Genomic DNA, 18,137 nt, shown 5'->3' with positions numbered 1-18,137 from the left:
GCAAGAGAGATCTTACAAGGTCTATGTGACTCAGCCCCTGGAGATTTGCTGTTCCGGCAATACAAAGTAAAATAATCTAAAAATTATTCAGAGAATTTGAACAGCAAAGGTCAAATGTCTGGATAATTCAAGCCTCAAAATATATTTGGGATTCTGTACAGTTATCTGAACTGGCAGTCAAAAAGCACTGTCTAACTGCATAGCATAGTCATTTATCTCTGCCGCTTGCTTTCTGCCAATTTATCCTAAGGGAAGCGGACTTGAGATCTGTAATTGGCAGAGTGGGATTGTAGGACCTTTAAATCAAACTCAGATCAGGCAAATTAGCTTTATTTTTGCCAGAGAAAAGTGTTTAGTTGAGCCAGATGACAATTTTGTAGCCTAAACTATTTGCATTGGCTCTGCCTACCTTCTGAATTACTCCCATAATTGCTAATTCTCAGTTTAAGCATAGCTGCACATGCAAGACAGAGTTAAGAACTAGAAGCTGTGTCTTGGATAAGTGTATATGTTAGCCTGGATGACTCTACTCAATGAGTCTGTTTTTATGGACAGAAGTACTTTTAAAAAAGAAAGCATCCCCAAGGTCAAATGTTACATAGGCCAGGTCCCTTCTCTTCTGAGAGGTAAATGAAGGTTTAAAGCAGGTACCCGGTTTCAAATGGAAACAAATACAAATCAACCATAAGGACCTCTAAAAGTCATATCATGATAAAAAGGAGACTCCATCCTGACCCCCCAGGTTGGTTCATTTACTTGGATGGAACTCACTGGAAAATTGTTCAACATGCTTCATTGTGCCCGGGTAGATGTGTTTTCTGAGCTTTGGATGTTGTTCCTGTCAGTTAGGTACTTTCCTGGAGCACTAAAATGTATAGATTACACTCAATCAAAGGCAGACTACCACCACTGTAGCTGAAATTTACACAAATCTGTGCTGTGAGTAACTGGATAAACAACAAGACTAATGACCTTGTTCTGCATTAATCTCCATATGGCTCTGTTGGTAGTGCCCTTGCCTTCAGGCAAGAAGGTTGTAGCTTTGGCTTCTCGCCTCAGACCAGGGATTAGACTCTGGCTCAATGCTGACAGAGCCCAGGGCCTTGCTTCTACAGTCCAGGAGGCCTGAGAAAACTACAGAGGCCGTCCATCTTAAGAGGTACATTTACCTCAATTCAAGGAACACCTCATTATCATATCCACTGAGGAAATAGATTTATAAAAGTAGGAAAAATCCTTTAACCATGCCTCCCCATTCAGAGAGTTTATTTTCTCCCACAAAGGACCCCAGGTTTTCTTTGAGTATTTTCAGGCCCTCCCCGCTGCCCCCCCAAAACAAGACAAAACCCTCACTGCCTTGGTCGATGTTCTTTTTCCAGCCAAAAATAAATTTCAAAATGGCTGCATACATAAAGAAGGGTGAAAGGAAGGACTGAAGTTGACAGTGAACTTGATCAGCATTCACTTCTAATCTGGGACATTTGGGGAAAGGTAAATTAAAAATAGAAGGTGCTCCCTAAGTACCCCCTCCCATTGCTATAGAGTCCCTTCAACACCATTTGCAAAATATGAGTGTTGCTGCTAGCAGGAGGCAGCCAAAAGAGATGGAGCATCTCAGGAAGACTCTGTACCGGGGCAGCCTTGGGCCACAGTAAAAGGAGAATTGGAACCAGAACCCTGGAAACCACCCCTTACTCCTGCTTTCACCACTTTGTACCCAGGTCTTACTGAAAAGCTTATACTAGGAGGTGGAGCCCAGGAAACAACTCCATCAGAGGAGTTACCTTAAGTTAGAAAAGATCACGCAGGGCGCCTGGATGGCTCAGTCGTTAAGCGTCTGCCTTCGGCTCAGGTCATGATCCCAGGTCCTGGGATGGAGCCCCGCATAGAGCCCCGCATCTGGCTTCGTGCTCAGCAGGGAGCCTGCTTCTCACTCTCCCTCTGCCTGCCTGCCTGCCTGCCTACTTGTGCTCTCTTTCTGTCAAATAAATAAATAAAATCTTTAAAAAAAAGAAAGGATCACACATGAAGCACCCTCAGCTAAATGCCCTAAGTGCTACACATGTGGCGGCCCTGTCACTTCACACCCAGCCCCGGCCATAACCTTCATTGCCTTGTAAACTTGAGATGCCTCCGTCTGAGATACGTAATCACATTCTATTCTGAAACATAAATTCGGATAGTATTGACACAGTCCCAAGAAACACTTCTTACACACCTTTCTAGACACTCTGCCCTGTGTTCTTGATGTTGTTGTTGTTTGAGTATTTTATCTATATATACTACATGTTAACCCTTTCATAGGCCATCAGACTACTAAGGCTGTTCTCAGAGTTATTACAAGCTGTGTCAAATGCCTCATAAAATAATATTCTATTTTCGGTGTCATTTGTCTACATTCATTTATCTGTTCATTAAGATCCCACCATAAGGGCGCCTGGGTGGCTCAGTTGATTAAGCTTGGCTCAGGTCATGATCCCAGGATCCTGGGATCAAGTCCCACGTCAGGCTCCGCAGGGAGTCTGCTTCTCCCTCTGCCCCTCCCCCCACTCATTCTCTCAATCTCTCTCTCTCTCAAATAAATAAATAAAATCTTAAAAAAAAAAAAAGAGCCCATCATAAGCATGAGGCAGAATTAAGGCACATTCCCTCTCTCCTTGGAATGTTTTTTTTTCTCATCACACTCCAGGGGTAATAAATGCTATGCTGATTTTGGTACTTTTGTAACACAACTGTTGCAGATATGGAGATGGTTATAGCATGTGCATGTGTGTGAAATAATCCCCATTTACTCCCGTGGTAGAGATTCCTAGTGCCTTAGAAGTTTTGTTTTGCAACTTACAGGTCTCCTGCAGAATCATCTTTGCTTCATGGATTAATAATACCTTACATTTGTACACACTTTCACATGCACTATCTCACTGAATTCTTACAACAATCTTGTCAAGCAGGCCATTATTACACCCATTCTGCAGAAAGGTTAAATGGCTTGCCTGAGGTCAGCATAGCATGACAGGAGTGGCAGAGCCCACGTCAGACCCAGGGTTTCTGACTCTGCATTACACTATTTCAAAGCAGTCTCTTCATATGGGTTACTTCTGAAACAACAGAATACTGTATTCCAAAAGGGGCCTTGTGGTTTTCTAAACTATAAAGACAAACTTTCTAGCTAGTCGCCTGTAGGAAAAGATTTCAGAACTCTGTCAATAAGAGGATTTCAAACCATAGACACCAGATAGTGAGTCCTTTGATAACAAATAATATTAACGTTGGCTTTGCAGGATCTAACTTCTGTGGAAGAAAACTAGTGCACCATATCGTGTGTAGCAAAAGAAGCACTATGCACAATGAACACACAGCCGTGTGTCAACATTCTCTTCCAAATGTGGCTACAAAAGAAAGTGTGAAGCACATTGAAATAAGACAATATTTATGGCTCAAGAAATTCGGCTTCACATAACAGTAATTATGAACAAGATATTTTCCCTAATAAAATTACTGCAAGACAAAATCTGAAGGAACTAAGTGTTTCCCTATGTCCTCTTTATTTTATTCCATGTGCTCAAGAATGGTTGCGGGAAAGAAACGGAGAGAAGAGTAAGAAAGAGCAGAAGGAGAAAGAAAGGCATAGCCAGACGGCCTCTGCTAAGGGTTGGTTTTGCTTTAGAAACTGGAATGTGTCCAGGCTTGATTTTTATTTTCAATTCACATTTCAGATCCAGCTCCCCAAACTCTTTGATCTTTCTCCCTGTCTCCTTACCCGGAAGAGAACCCTTGGCCTTCTCAGCTGGGAGCTGGGAGCACACGTGGAAAGACTGGCTCGGATCCATATTCTTGCCAAATTTAGTCACACAAAGGGGCCTGCAAGGGAAAAAAGAAAGGATGAAAGCTGCAGCCGCCAGGACTTCAAAGGCCATGCCGCCCAGCCGGGCCCTGCGCAGGCGCCGCCCTCCGAGGATATAAGGCGCGGCTCGCGCGCGCGGAGCGGCCTCTCTGCGCGGCTGCCCGGCGCGCGTCCCCGGCCCGAGAGCGGGTGAAGGGGAACTAGCTGTGGAAGGAGGGGCCGAAGGGGCGGGCCGCCGAGTCGGTGCTGTCCGCGGGGCCGGAGGCCGGTCCCCACGCCAAGTTAAGGTTCCTGAGAAAAGTTTTCAGACAGGAGGGAAAAGAATTTTACTTCCAGCCCATTAGGCGAGCTGTCCTGTGGCCTGCAAATTTATCCCAGGTCGCACATCCATTCTACTCCATTCTGGGGATTCCCCCTTCCAGACGTAGCGCCGGCTCCTCTGCTCGGGAGTCGGGGTCCCCGTGGCGGGGGAAGGGAGGGTTGACAGGGGTTCCCGTCGCGGAGCCCAGCCGTGAAGGTGCGTGGCGGGACTCTTAATGGCCCATTCTACTCCTCCGAACGCGCCCCTCATCACCCCAGCTTGACTCCTCTCGCTCTGGGATGCCCGGGGATGGGAACCCTCGCTTCCCGGTTGACAGAGAATCGGCTGGTCCCAGATGGGCTGGGATGTGGCCCTCCTTCGCGGGCCTTGGAAGGACACAGCCCCCTGGACGGGCGCGCCTCGGGCCCCCAACCAGCGAGCTGCGGACGCCGAGCTCAGCCCGCGCCCGCGCGAGCGCGGGAGAAGCCACCCGAGGGCTGGAGGGGCGGGCGGCCGCGGGGCCTCCGTGGGCGGAACCCTCAAGGCTGTGCAGAGCTGCGGATGCCAACGGGCGCCGGCTCCGCGGAAGCCCGGCGTCTGCACGCGGCGGAATTTGGGAACGACATTTTCACGGTGCTACGAGTTCAGTTACCCCGGCGAGTAGGGGGTTGAGTTTGTTTGTCTTAGAAGGAGACAAGAAGAGGCGGAAGAACCCCTGGGACACAAACTGCCATTTACCTCGCCCCTCCCTTCTCTTTTCTGCGAAGTCCGTTAAACTGAAGGTGCCCACAGCTTTAGTCTCCTGGCGAAGCTGGGGTGGGAAATCGAGGGTGCCGGAGTTCCGTCCGTCTCTGCAATCAACATTATTCGTTTTTCTAGTTCTTCATTCTTCTTGCTCTCTCCTCCAGCATCCTCTTGCGTAGGCCCCCGCCACCTCCTTCCTTTGGGATCCCACCAAAGTTGTAGCTGGAGGAGAGTCCAGGCCACACAAAGGGGAAGACCTGGAGTCTGGGCGGCGGGTTAGGACCGAGGGGGCGGAGAGGGCTCTGAAGGGCACCGCGCTTTTCTCTCCTCCCTGTAATTAAGGACTCACTTGAGTGTCTGTAGCCGAGTCGACTTGGCAGCAAAATCGCCGGAGGGAGGGGTCTCTGTTGGGGGTGGGGGTCATTCTCCTAGTTCCCCTGACCACACCCGCGGGGGGCTGGGCCCCATTTACCCTACGGACTGCGAGGCCGGTCTCCGCTCCCCCCCCTTCGGTTCCGGCTCGGGGTGGGCGCCTAGTCCCCCACGCGCAGCGCCGGCGACCGCGCCCGGCACTGAGGGAAGTGTTGATATAAAACAAGTCACTGTTCGCTCCCAAACTAAACCCAAACCAGCCAAAGCCACCAAGAGGGGAAAAACCAACAGCAATCCAGCCAGCCCCTAGCAATTGTTTTACGGTCGGAATTAAATCACATCAAAACGCCCCCTGAAACCCACATCCTGAAGGAGTGAACCTGCAACAGCCAACCTCCAGTCGTTCGCTCGAGTTCACACGAACAACCCGCCTCTACATCCGAGGGAAGGGGGCGGCGGGCGGTGGCGTTTCTCCCGCGCCGCACCCACCACATCCCGGACTGTGCACCCAGAGAGGCGGCTGCATATATAATAGCAGCCCCCACGCGATTTCGAAAAGACCTCCCGGCGACAGAGATGCCTTTGCCTGGAACATCACCGAACCTGTCAGAGAGGAAGGAACGTCTTCCCAGGGTTACTTCACCCCTCCCGAGTGCCCCTGCTTCCCAAGCACCCTAACCCCCACCCCCGACCCCGGTAAAGACAGACTTCACGTGGAAATGTCAACCTCCTTCCCAGACAAAGCTCTAAATAAACTTGGGTGAATGTTTTCTCGCCTCGTAAAGCCCCCTTTAAGTTCAGCCCATCTCAAGATTTGCAACAATGCTGAGGACACTCAGTCAACACCCGCAAGCCACGAGGAGGACCAACAGCCACAGAAACAGAGGAAAGCGCTGGTGATTTCGTTAGAAACAGTGTTTCCACAGGAGAGGGTTCCCGAAAAATACCAAACATAGCCACCTACCCTCGGCCCTTCTAGTGAACAGTTCCTACTAGTTATTATTCCCCAAATGCCCATCTTCTCGAGCTCCCAATCTCCAGGACACCCGGAGCTGAGCTCCAAAAGACTCCGGGAGTCCAGATAATTAACATGAAGGAGAAAATGGGATTCGAATTAGTTGTAACACTTAAACAGGGAGATGTAGGCGTTGTCATTTAATCTCTTTTTGGCTTCCAGAAAATATTCTCTGGCAATTCTGTGTGCCCCCCCTCCTGCCCCCTCCTCAATGTTTTGATGAAAAGGAACCTCTACTCTGGCTACTTTGGTGAAACTGCATTTCCCAGTTCTTTTCCTATCAGCCAAATTGGCACATTTATAGGAGGACTTTTGACTTTGCTTTACCATATTTCTTTTAGAACAGAGGGTATTAATGTCTAACATAGCTACATGTTCACATCACTAGTACTTTACACTCACATTGGTGCATAACTTAAAGGGAAGTTGACTACTGCCACCAATAAAAAAAAAATGGTTTTTCTCCTATCTTTTTAGTATTGTCTTATAGACACATTGTAGCAGAATATTCTTTTTGTTTTTCTTCTCTAAGGCTTTGCATTGTCAGCTATTTAAAGTGTATTGAATGTTTTACTCTTCCTGGCTTCCATCACCAGATCCTTAATTTTGCTCCAATCTCCCAAATAGAATATGTGTTACAACTGACCATTCTGTATGTGACCAATTGAACCCTTTGATAGTTTTTTTAAAATTGCTTTTTAGTAAATTTCCCATCCCTAGTCAAAGTTTTAAGTGCTCATTTGGAGCACTGTTAAGGTCTTTACTTATATAATGCCCAGCAGCATGCAATTTTTTCCTTAGGGAAAGAGGGATCTTTGCATGACTATTCCTATAAAATAGAGCTAAAGTCTGATTCTGTAGAGTTTTCCTTATTTTCAATTTAAGGTAGATGGAGACATATTTTTCCTGCCTCTTGTTTACTGTTCTGAGGTTTTACAGATGGCTAGTGTATTAGGTATAATAATTTTGCCTGGATTTTTAACTGAGGGGGTTTGAGAGCCAAGGAACAAAATGTAATGTGTTTTCAAACTTCAGCTTCGCTTATACTGTAACTTTCACAAAGCATCTCCTTAAAAGTCCTGTCCTTGTACAAAATTCATCAAAGAGATGGTGGAGGCTGGGGAATTTTTGAGGTTGGATTCGGATTTGCATCTTCAAGGGTCTCTTTGAGTGTGCAGTCCCAGGTGCCAGAGACTGTCCGGTCCTCCCTCCCTCTACTGGCATCCCTCTCCTGGGTCCTTTTGCCTTCTTCTCTCTCCCTCCTTGGGTTGATTTTTCATTCTCTATGAGGTTCCCATACATTGTGGCGTGTATCTCCCAAAATCCACAAGAGATCTAGAGCAACTTTCTCTGTACATTCCATGGTGAGGATGCACAGAAAGAGATCTTGTTTAAAAAGGCAGTAATTAAGATCCAGTCTTCAGTTTTTTCTTTGTCCTATTTTTCTCGGTAAGACTGGAGATTTAATTTTTGCTAGCATGTGCTCCCTTGTCCTTCGACATATTTTAGGAAAGCCACAACTCTCTTCCTTGTCCTTCTTGTTTCCGTTTTCTTAGTTGAGCAATCTCTGTTATATTTTACCCTTTTCCTTCTCTCTGTCCCCAATTCCCGCCTCATCCGCTCTGTCAGAGCATCTATCAACGTGGTGTCGATCACAGCTGCGGCGGCTTCTCTTTCATCTTCGTTGCCCTGCCAAAGGGAGGGAGGAAGGGAGAGAGAGGGAGGCGGGAAGGGGGGGCGGGAGACACTGGCAGAGGAAGGTGTGGGGGGTACAAGAGAAGAGATACTTAGATGATGAAGTTAAGCCATTCGGGCAGAGTTTCTTGTCAATTTCACGCGGGCAAAGGGTGCTTCTCCGTGGGTTACAGGAAGCTCCGGGTCCTTCCTTCTCTCAGCGAGTTGCTTGATCCTCTCCTCTAGGCGCGCGCGCGCGCACACACACACACACACACACACACAAAACTAGGACTCGTCCTACACACACACACACACACACAACTAGGACTCGTCCTACACACACACACACACAACTAGGACTCGTCCTACACACACACACACACACACACACACACACACAACTAGGACTCGTCCTACAGGCTCTGGGAAAAGAAAAAAGAAGTCCTCAATCACCACCTCCTTCTCGCCGCCCCCCCTTCCCCAGCGGGCGGCCAAGGAGAGCTGGAGGCGGGGGAGGGGAGGGGGAGGAGAAGCGACGCAAGTGGGTAGCTTTTCAGCGCCAGCGAGGCGCGGGAGGAGGAGAAGCGGTGGGGAGGCGCAGCCGCTCACCTGCGGGGCAGGGTGCGGAGGAGGGACCTGGGCTGAGCACTCACGGTCGGAGGAGCCGGGACGCGCCCGGATCCTCGAACACCGCCAAGCTCGGGGCACCCCCCCCTCCCCTCGGCCAGGCGAACCCGAAGGGTGCAGCTCTTTGACAGAGCGGCCCGGCGGAGGCGTGGAGAGCGGCGAGCAAGAGCGCCAGGCTGAGAAACTCGAGCCGGGAACAAAGAGGGGTCGGGCTGTGTGTGTGTGTCGGCTCGAGCTCCCCGCAGAAGCATTTGGGTCCGAGGCCCCTGCTGTGACTCCCTGAGACCCCGCCGTACCCTTCACTGCCGACTCCCAGCGCTCGCCGGCACAAACTTTATTCTTGGCAAACTTCTTCTCTTTCTCTTCCCTCCTACTCCTCCCCCACCTCCTCCTCCTCCTCCTCCAACAGATTAAATGCGCCTGGAGAAGGAAAACTGAAGCGAAAGGGAAGGAAATAAGAAGCTCTAAAACGGACATCTCAACCCGGGTGGCTCTTTAATTTTTTTTTTTTTACTCTCCAGGAAGTGGACATTTCGTTATTTTCTGATTCTCCTTGCACCTTCTCTGCTGGGGCAAACGGAGCCTTTTTGCCCAGCTTGCCTCCTTTCTCGGAAAACAAACTCCCAAATCGGCCACCGGGGAAGCTAGGGTGGAGAGGTTTGCCTAGAGACGCGCCGACGGACCCTCTGCACTTGGGAGAGTCGTGCCTCCTCCGGAACCGGCGTCCTCCGCGCGCAGAACCTGGAGACGCCGGGGGCGTGGGGTGGCCGCCGGGGCAGCCTAGCCTAGCACGCGCCGCGCAGCTCAGACGCCCCCAGAGGCGCCGGCTGCGGCGGCCTTAGCAGCCCCGTGCCCTTCGGCCTCGAGGGCGGGCGTCGGCGCCGGTCTCCGCGGAGCGGGAAGGCGCGGGCGGCTGCCGGGGCTCGGGCACCAACGCAGCTGCTCGGGCCGCGGGGCCGCCGGCTGGGTTTCCGCCTGCTCTTCTCCCTCACGCATTCTTCCAGTTCTCCTTTTTCTCCTCCCTCTGTCGTTGACCCCCTGTCTTTCCTGCTGTCGCCTCGGGTGCTCCTCCAGCGGAGCGGAGATTATAGAGTGGTCGGGATGCCCCAACTCTCCGGGGCCGGCGGCGGCGGCGGGGGAGACCCGGAACTCTGCGCCACCGACGAGATGATCCCCTTCAAAGATGAGGGCGATCCTCAGAAGGAGAAGATCTTCGCAGAAATCAGTCACCCCGAAGAGGAAGGCGACTTAGCCGACATCAAGTCCTCCTTGGTTAACGAGTCTGAAATCATCCCGGCCAGCAACGGACACGAGGTGAGCGGGCCGCTGCCCAGAGGTCCGAGAGGCGTGGTGGGTCCCGGGGAAGAGCAGAGAAGGAGGGAAGGCGCCGGGGAGCCTCGACTGACGGGTCCCGAGTAGGTCCCTCGTTTGCTGGGGTGGGGGTGGGGGGAGTTGGATGGGCCCCTGGTCAACATTCTTCCTGTGTGTGTGCGTGCGTGCGTGTGTGTGTGTGTGTGTGTTGGTGTCGGTGGGAGGTGGAGTGTGCAGGGAAGGGTATTCCAAGTGGATCAGTTCTGAGGTTCGATGACTAAATTGTTGGTTTGTGGGTAGGAGAAGCTGCCCTTAACCCATAACGTTTCGCCTGCGGACTTTTTAGTGGGGTTGAGAGGGTGCGACGCGTTAAAGCCAGGATGTCTGAACAACACTGAGAAGTTCTTCCGTGGAACGGAAAACAGAGTGCACCCGCTAGCTCTCTCGGTAGATGTCTCTGCAAAAGTGCGTTAAACCACCAAAGCTTAGGTAGAGATGAGCAGAGCCGCTGGCTGAGAGGAAGGGGAGGCGGGCGTGGGCCGGGGACAGGCGGGGCGGCCCCAACCGCCGCGGAGCGGGGTTTGCGCGGAGCCCGCCAGCCGAGGGGGCGCGCGCCTGGGTCTCTGCGGCTGCCGGAGTCCCAGCGCCCGGGCCGGCTGCTGGGAGCCGTGGGCGCCCCCAGCCGAGCCACCTCTCCCCCCCGAAGGGGGGGCCCTCCCGGTACCGCGGGCAACGCTAGTTTTCTCCAATCCCGGCCACTTAAAGTAAAAAAGCGCTTATATTTGGGGTAAGTTTGGGCCCGAATCAGGCCTTAAATCTTTGTAGAAGAAAGGAGAGTCAGAATCGAGATGTGGCGGAAGCCAGGGCACCCACTCAGGGGAGGGTGGAAAGCGCTTTATCTGATCTCCTGGCCCTCTGCGGGCGATAGCGCAGGTAACCCTAGTAGAGTAAATAGAGACACGTGCGTACAGGCGAGAGAAAGCCTCAGGCAGGACCGCGCGGAAGGGCTATTTCAGGCGGTGGAGAGTTTCTCAGAAGGGGGGGCTGGGCGGATGGACCCTGATACCCGACACTTCCACTGGCCACCCTGGTTTAACAACTGGGAAACGCTTTGGAGGAAATCCGGTAGAAAAGTCCTGACACTCAAATGATTTCACCAACGCTTTTTCCCTCCAAAGAAACTTGGAGGGTATACCCTTTTCCCTTAAATGGCATCCTTCTGCCCCCAAAAAGAAACCGTGTGGTTTTGGGGGCGGGGACATTTTGGGTTTTAAACAACATGTTTAAGCACACTTCAGAGTTACCTTCTTTATACCAATGGCAGGGGTGAGTACGCATTTGGAAGGCTGGGGGCCTGGGTTCTAAGGAGAACACACGGGTGTTCGTTATTCTCGAATCTTTCACCCCAACATGCCAATTTGAGGGGGACCGGCGTGGGGGGGGAGGCTAGGGTGCACCCAAACCCACTTAAAAGGTTTGTGAATATGTATTGGGGGGAGGAGGTTACCTGGAGGACATATGTCTAAGGAACCAAAGAACATCCAAAACACTTAGAGGCCAAACTCTTATATTTGTAGAGCAGCCTCTTTTTCTTTCTGCTCATTTTGCTTGTCCGTCCTTATTCCATAAATAAATTTGCCACCCAGTTCACGTTTTATGTTTTTGCTCTGGGAAGAAGGGTCTTGCAGCTTGAAGCATAGAACCCAGGGATTAGGGCTTTGTTAATCTTTGCCGAGGTGGTAAATGGGCATGGGGCAGACCAGGGAAGATAGTGAATTGGTAATACCACTGATTTGCACGTGGTTGAGTCTGGGTGGATGGTGGTTACCAGAACTGATATTAGCTGGGCTACCTTTTAGATGTTTATAACCCAACTCTCAAATTTTCCTCCCTTTAACCACAGAATAGTTCACTTTTTTTTTGTCAGCTTCAGCTTGGGCTTGAGCCAGCCATGGTAGGTTATAAGGAGGGGGGCTTCTGCTGGTACTGGCTTGGGACACTTGCCTTAAGACCCCTAAATGTGAGTTCCTAGTTTTTTATTTAAAATGTCCTTATAGTTGTAAAGTGATATTTCTGCCCGACTTTAATCAGCTCCGATTGACTGTGAACAGGGGTTTAAAGGAGCTATCAAAATGATGAACCCCATTAAATCAAACTCCTATCATACTAGGTATCCAAGCAGCCGGGATGCTCTGCAGCAATCAGCAGTCAGAGCAGCATGTGGAGCTTTCCCAAATTTACTATACTGTTATTGTTTTTGTTATTCTTGTTTATGCTTTCTAGTCCTGGGTACATAATAATCACTCAAAAATATGTGTTGAAAAGAAAAAGCAAAAGATTTCCAGGTTTCCAACCCCAGCCTTACCCCTCCTAGATTGATAAAATAGATAGATTGAGTTGCACCCAGTCCTCCTCCTTTGAATTACCAGTGGACACATGCTTAATCACAAACTCAAAGTTGATTTTCTTTATTTCGGGGATGGGGATTCTTGCTGTTAGGTGGCCAGACAAGCACAAACCTCTCAGGAGTCCTACCACGACAAGGCCAGAGAACATCCTGATGACGGTAAGACCCTAATTCTACTTCTCCCAGGTTTATCATTTAATATGTACAGTTTGTGAATATAGGTAGATTTGTGATTTTTTTTTTTTTTTTTTTGAGTCCAAGAGACGGGGATCAGGTGTGGTAAGACTGTGCCCACTATTTTAACAAAATGGGAAAGAAAACCCAGGAAACTTACTGCCTATTTCTCATGTATATTTACATAATTTAAAAACTGTCTTTGAATGAGTTAGGGGCCTTTGGATTTTAGTTGGCTTCCAGATTCCGTGTGGAAGGGGAAATGTCTATAATAAGTTTTCCTCTTTTCCTTATTTTAGCCCAAGTTCTAATTGGCTTAGACCTTTAGTATTTTTTTCTGCATTGTTCCAGAGTGACAGTCTACACCAATTTGTTTTCCAACAAGAATAGTTTCAAATGGATTTTCATTTGTAAAATTGCTGTTTCTTATTGTAGTGAGAAGGCAGGCAGTGAATGCACAGATTAAATATGACTCAGTGAATCAGAATCTAATTTGTAAAAATATAAAACTTTATTCTTAAAATTAGGAACTTTGCATATGGAAGATGATAGACTTTCTCCCCGTTTCTAATTCTTGCTCAAAACTTTAAAAATTGCATATATTTTTTAGACTTAGCTAGAACTCCATGTGACTTTAAAATAATCAAATAATCTGTAGGGTTTTCTTGTCGAATAGTCTGCATTTTCTGTTCTCCTTTACTTAGAATTGGCTTGACCAGAATAAAGTATTCATACAAAATGTCAGCCAGGAAAAGAAGGGAAGAAAACTATAATATCAGACTTCCTTCTGAGCTACAAAGTATTTACACAGATTAAAGAGAAGAAAGGCATATATTAAACACACAGATTTCTTTGGCAGAATGGGGTAGTATATAAAATTAAGTCTCTTGGAGTTAATCTTTCATAAATTTGGTAGTTGCCCATATATACTAGATACAGCTCTTTCCCTCAGGAAAATCTAGAAATTTTCTAGAAATCTAGAAGCACAGGTAGAATTTTTGAGTTTGCTCAAAACTTCAGGTGTGTAAATATGTGTGTGTGGATAGCTAGATGGCCTAATATGTTTATAACACAGCTTTAGGTTTGTGTGTGTTCTTTCATGTGTCTGTATTTCTTGGGCCAGTTTGTTAGTTTTAGAGCAAATTAAGTTAGATGAATAACACTTATTTTTGTAAAAACACCAGTCAGTAGTGGAAGTAAATTGAACCACATGTTTTTAAAACATCTGTTTCACTGCTAAGCCATTTAAGAGAATAAATACTGTCAATCTAAAATAGAGCGTAATAATTCAGTTACAGTATTTTGTAAACAAATCTTTTATGTAAGGTCTGATTTGTCATAGAACTATTAAATTTTCAGATGAAAAATGCACTGATATAAAAAGGAAGTCAATGCATTATTGATTGTTATTTGGATTCTCCCAGGAAAGCATCCAGATGGAGGCCTCTACAATAAGGGACCCTCCTACTCGAGTTATTCCGGGTACATAATGATGCCAAATATGAATAATGACCCATACATGTCAAATGGATCTCTTTCTCCACCCATCCCAAGAACAGTGAGTAACACGCTGATGTTGGCAAATTATTTTCAGAAGTGCAAGTTAATTTGTATTTTAGCAAAATAGTTGTTTTTTAAAACACATCAGAAATAGTTTCATTATATGTGACCAGTCATTACTAAATAAGACCTGCTGTGAAGAATGGCTGCCTTAAAAGGGTGCTACTTTTGATGTCTTACACTTGGAATTTAGCTTTTGGCTTATTGGTTAAGATTAATAAATAAGAGATCGCCAGTTATCATGAAATCAAGTAAAGAAATCAACAAATTCATGGTTTTATGAGTATTGTGCTGTTTATGCTGATGAGAGGAAAAAATTGATTTAATTTTTCAGTTAATTAAGTACTGTATAGCTTTCACTGCCCGCAAGCTATCTAGAATCAGAACTACTTTACCTCATTTGGGGCTGAACATTTAGAGTGTTACTTTCAGCTTTTAAGACCGTGTCTTATTTTATTGTATTACCTGATGTTTTTTAAAAATCAGTTGCTGGGGGATGGGGGGCACCTGGATGGCTCAGTCAGTTAAACAACTGACCGTTGGTTTCAGCTCAGGTCCTGATTTCAGGGTCATGAGGCAGAGCCCCTAATCGGGCTCTGTGCTTAGCACGGAATCTGCTTGAGACTCTCCCTCTCCCTCTCCGTCTGCCCCTCCCCCCTGCTTTCTCTTTCTCTTTCTCTCAGATCTTTTAAAAAAATCAGTTGAGGGGGTGGGCATGAGTTATTTTTACTTTATTGCCAAGTGTTGAGAAAATATCACTTGAAGATAACCCTAATGAAAATTGTCCTTATCTCAAGGCTCAGTTAACTTTTAAAGTTCTAAAAATGCCGTGGCGACATAACCGCATCATTCAAATGTTTAGCACTTTGAAGAATTTCAGATATGTTATTTGATGATATTTTTCTTTTGTTGGGAAGTGGAAATGTCATTTATATAGTAGGAAAACGTCTAAAGGGTAACTTACGTAGTACGTGAATGTGAAATGTGCTGGTGATGGAGTTCTTCCTGAGACTCGTCCCTCCTGTCGTAGTGATGGATTTTCACTGATCCATCAATATATTTACCCTATTTCAGCCTTTTTCTCCACCACCTAACCCCCAATGAAGAACATGTATGTATGCAGGGTCTTGGGGATTAGGGTTTCAATCTGACTGACCCTTAAGGGAAACAAATCCAGGATTGTGAAGATGGAACTTATGGTCTTTGCCTTATTAGCCCAGTGCTTCCACTAAGTGGAAAAAAAATAAATAAATAAAATCACGGACATCTAGGGAAAGTACTGTTGTTAATACCTCAGTGAACACAATCTGGGATCTAAAAGATGCACCAAGGTAGCAGAGAGGAATCGATTATGAACAAGAGTATTTGTGTGATTATTTGTAGTCTTCAGTTGTTAGAATGACAGGTACATGGAATATAACCACTTGATGTGGCACTGTGATTTAGAAGTTCCTGTAATTATTTTTCCATAAATTTCTAAAAGATATTTGAACTTTCAAGTAGGGAATGAGATATTTCTGATTTTCATATAATAGTTAAAATGGTGATCTTGGAGATTTTATGATGGTTGTTATAGGAAATAGTGTTTTCACGTTTTATTTTAAAAGGCTTTTCAGATATTTAATGATAGAGATACCTGTGTGGTACATACGAATCTCCTGCCTAAAAAGTGATTAATCAAAGCAAATACAGTTTAATATTTAGGGACCACTCCCAAATAAATGCTTCTGAGTTTTAAAATTTGTAGATTTTTATATTTGTTGAACTAAATATGCAAACAGATACTTCTTTTGTAGTTGGGCTATTTTTTTGTTGTTTTGTTTTGTTTTTGTTTGTTTTTGAGGAGGAGAATATGTTTTAGATAAGGAATAATTGAAGATTTCTGTTTAAAGACTTTTGAGAACAACAAATAATCTTTCTGACAAATCTAAATTATAGTCTCTGACTTGGTAACAATAGAAAATAACCACTAAAACGATCTTAAACACTTTTAAGCTGTAAACACAGTTAATGCTTAATAAGTATTTGTGGGATTTATTCCTTAGCTCAGCCACTTCTCCTTTCAAAACAATAATTTATTAAAAGTCGATGTAATAAAAATCTACTGGTATTCATATATTATCCCTAAGCATCTTGAAAATTAAGCATCTCTTCTCTAAATCAGCATTTTCTGCTTTAGGTCTCTCCAGCCACCCTTACCCTCCGACCCCCCTGCTAATCATTTTGAAATTTTGATAGAATAGAAGGTATTTATTGTTAGTACATATATTAAAATTTTGAGGTCAGTGAATTGAACAGTCATTCATTGTTTAGGAAAGATTTGTGGCCAGAATAAATGTTGGTGGGTGTAGAATGGAGGAAAGAGGTGTGGTCAGGAAGCAGTTACCTTACCCTGTTATCTGCTGCTTTGGTTTATTCTGTTACATTTTATTTAGCACGTATTTATTTTAGACATATTTTCTTGTGATATTCTGCAGTTTGCACAGTTACACAAGTTTTTCAGTTTTTAACCACAAGGCTATGTCCATTTTTCTTTTTAACGGTCCGACCGGAGTTGCAGTCTTTGGTTTTTAATACCCAACAGCTGTTTTTAATGTGTCTGCGATCCAAAACACTTTAACCGGAAGGCAGCCTCTCTTATTCACCCCTAACCATGCTTGTGACTTCTTGCTCTTTAACTCTGTCCTTAGCAGGACTTAGTGTTTGTGTAACTGACATCCTCAGTGATAAGTTTTCATCTAGGGTGTCAGGGGCAGGGTGACCATTTGTGTTTGAGCTTAAGGTGGGAGCAGCCCCGAGGCGTCCTCGTTACTTGAATTTGCATTACAAACAACTGCTTGTTTACTGCATCTGCTGCCTGCAGGTGTGAGAACTAGAAAAACCTCTGGGGGTGGGAGAGGGCCCTGACCTCCCCTTCCTCACAAAGAGATCTTCCATTGGTATGTAACTGCATATAAATTCAGCTATATGCTGCTAGGGCCAATTGGCAGGCACTGAAATGTTTCCGTTGGTAGCTCATTTTAACAATTCTGTACGCTTTTGCTCTGCTTTAGACAAACACTGACTTACGTATGCTTGCACAGCTTTTACCTCTGACCTAAGTACAGTATTACTTACTCAAGAGAACCGAACCACCTTTGCCAATCCAGCTTTTTTCCTTCTGAAGGGGAAATTTTAATTGGCTAATTACATCCTTCAGAACTGGAATTTTTAGAGGTGTGTTTATACCAGAAATCTTATGAATGAGTGTCTCACAGAATTTTAAGTAAGAATTCTTAGTTCAGATAAATCAGGCCTAACAAGAAAGCACCTATAATAATAACACATTTGGTGTCAGTTCCTAAAGCACAGTGAACCTTGGCTTGAGTTGGTGGTTTTCATAGAGAGTAAGAAGATGCCGAAGCTTGTTAAATGTTTCAGAGCAAGGACCCTAGAGAATTTATTAAAAGCCTGCTCCCAAGCCTTCCTTTCTGTGAATCTTATTTATGGCAATCCCTGTAGGCCAATGGTAAAGTATTAAAAGAAAAAAATAGTTCGTTGCCTCCCCTGGGTCCTGGCACTTGGGTGCCTGAGTACCGTGTGAGCAGAGAGTTTGTCTGGCTTCAACATAGTGAAAGTTCCCAGTGGCCTAATACACTGTGGTTATTAATCGTAGGTGTCAAACTTACATCTGTCCTTTAGGCAACCCAAGTTTTTAACACCTCTGAAGAGAAACATGTCATTTCTCTTCAGATGCGCGGGGAGGGCAAAGCAGCAGACTTGGTGCAGGAAGCTACAGCGGACGCTGCAGCTGGGTCACGGCGACCGCGGGGCACCTGGTCAGCACCGTGCTGCTGACTTCACTGTTGCTCTGCTCTTTCTGAGGGTGCGTCTTTAGGTGGGAAAGGAAGACGCTTGTATTTCATCTTTCCTTTTTTCCTTCTTTTTAGTATACATTGCTGTTAAAGTGTTTCAGGGGCTCTTTTTTCATTATTTTGAGAATCTCATTTCTACTGTATGGTTTTTACCTTAAAGGAATCATCATTTTGATTTGTGATGAACAGAATTATACCTGTTATAACTTCGTCTTAACCTACCCCCGTGTTTGTATTTGCTTACAGCTTAA

At 46.2% G+C, this 18,137-nt stretch overlaps 1 protein-coding gene and 1 long non-coding RNA gene across 7 annotated transcripts in view; one reads left to right on the top strand and one right to left on the bottom strand.

Annotated features, from left to right (window-relative positions):
* The window catches only part of LOC118539478 (uncharacterized), a 137,351-nt gene extending 132,160 nt beyond the window's left edge, over positions 1-5,191 (bottom strand). Inside the window, exons 1-2 of the long non-coding RNA XR_004919188.2 lie at positions 4,884-5,191; positions 3,761-3,861 (exon numbers count right to left, since the gene is read on the bottom strand). This is a non-coding gene — a long non-coding RNA (uncharacterized LOC118539478). The remainder of the gene's footprint in view (positions 1-3,760; positions 3,862-4,883) is intronic.
* Positions 5,192-8,504: 3,313 nt separating this feature from the next.
* The window catches only part of LEF1 (lymphoid enhancer binding factor 1), a 118,769-nt gene continuing 109,136 nt past the window's right edge, over positions 8,505-18,137 (top strand). For 2 of the 6 annotated variants that reach the window (XM_078069061.1, XM_078069062.1), the window contains exons 1-3: positions 11,194-11,217; positions 12,391-12,457; positions 13,897-14,030. In XM_078069061.1, coding sequence (XP_077925187.1) covers positions 11,209-11,217; positions 12,391-12,457; positions 13,897-14,030 — 210 coding nt within the window. In that variant the 5' untranslated portion in view covers positions 11,194-11,208. Of the gene's footprint in view, positions 9,895-11,193; positions 11,218-12,390; positions 12,458-13,896; positions 14,031-18,137 lie in introns of those variants that run through there. The other 4 variants (XM_078069059.1, XM_078069060.1, XM_078069057.1 and 1 more) reach the window with 4 other exon arrangements.

Source organism: Halichoerus grypus, chromosome 3 (assembly GCF_964656455.1).
Source record: "Halichoerus grypus chromosome 3, mHalGry1.hap1.1, whole genome shotgun sequence".
NCBI classification, from domain to species: Eukaryota; Metazoa; Chordata; class Mammalia; order Carnivora; family Phocidae; genus Halichoerus; species Halichoerus grypus.
This window is presented reverse-complemented; position numbering and strand designations above follow the sequence as displayed.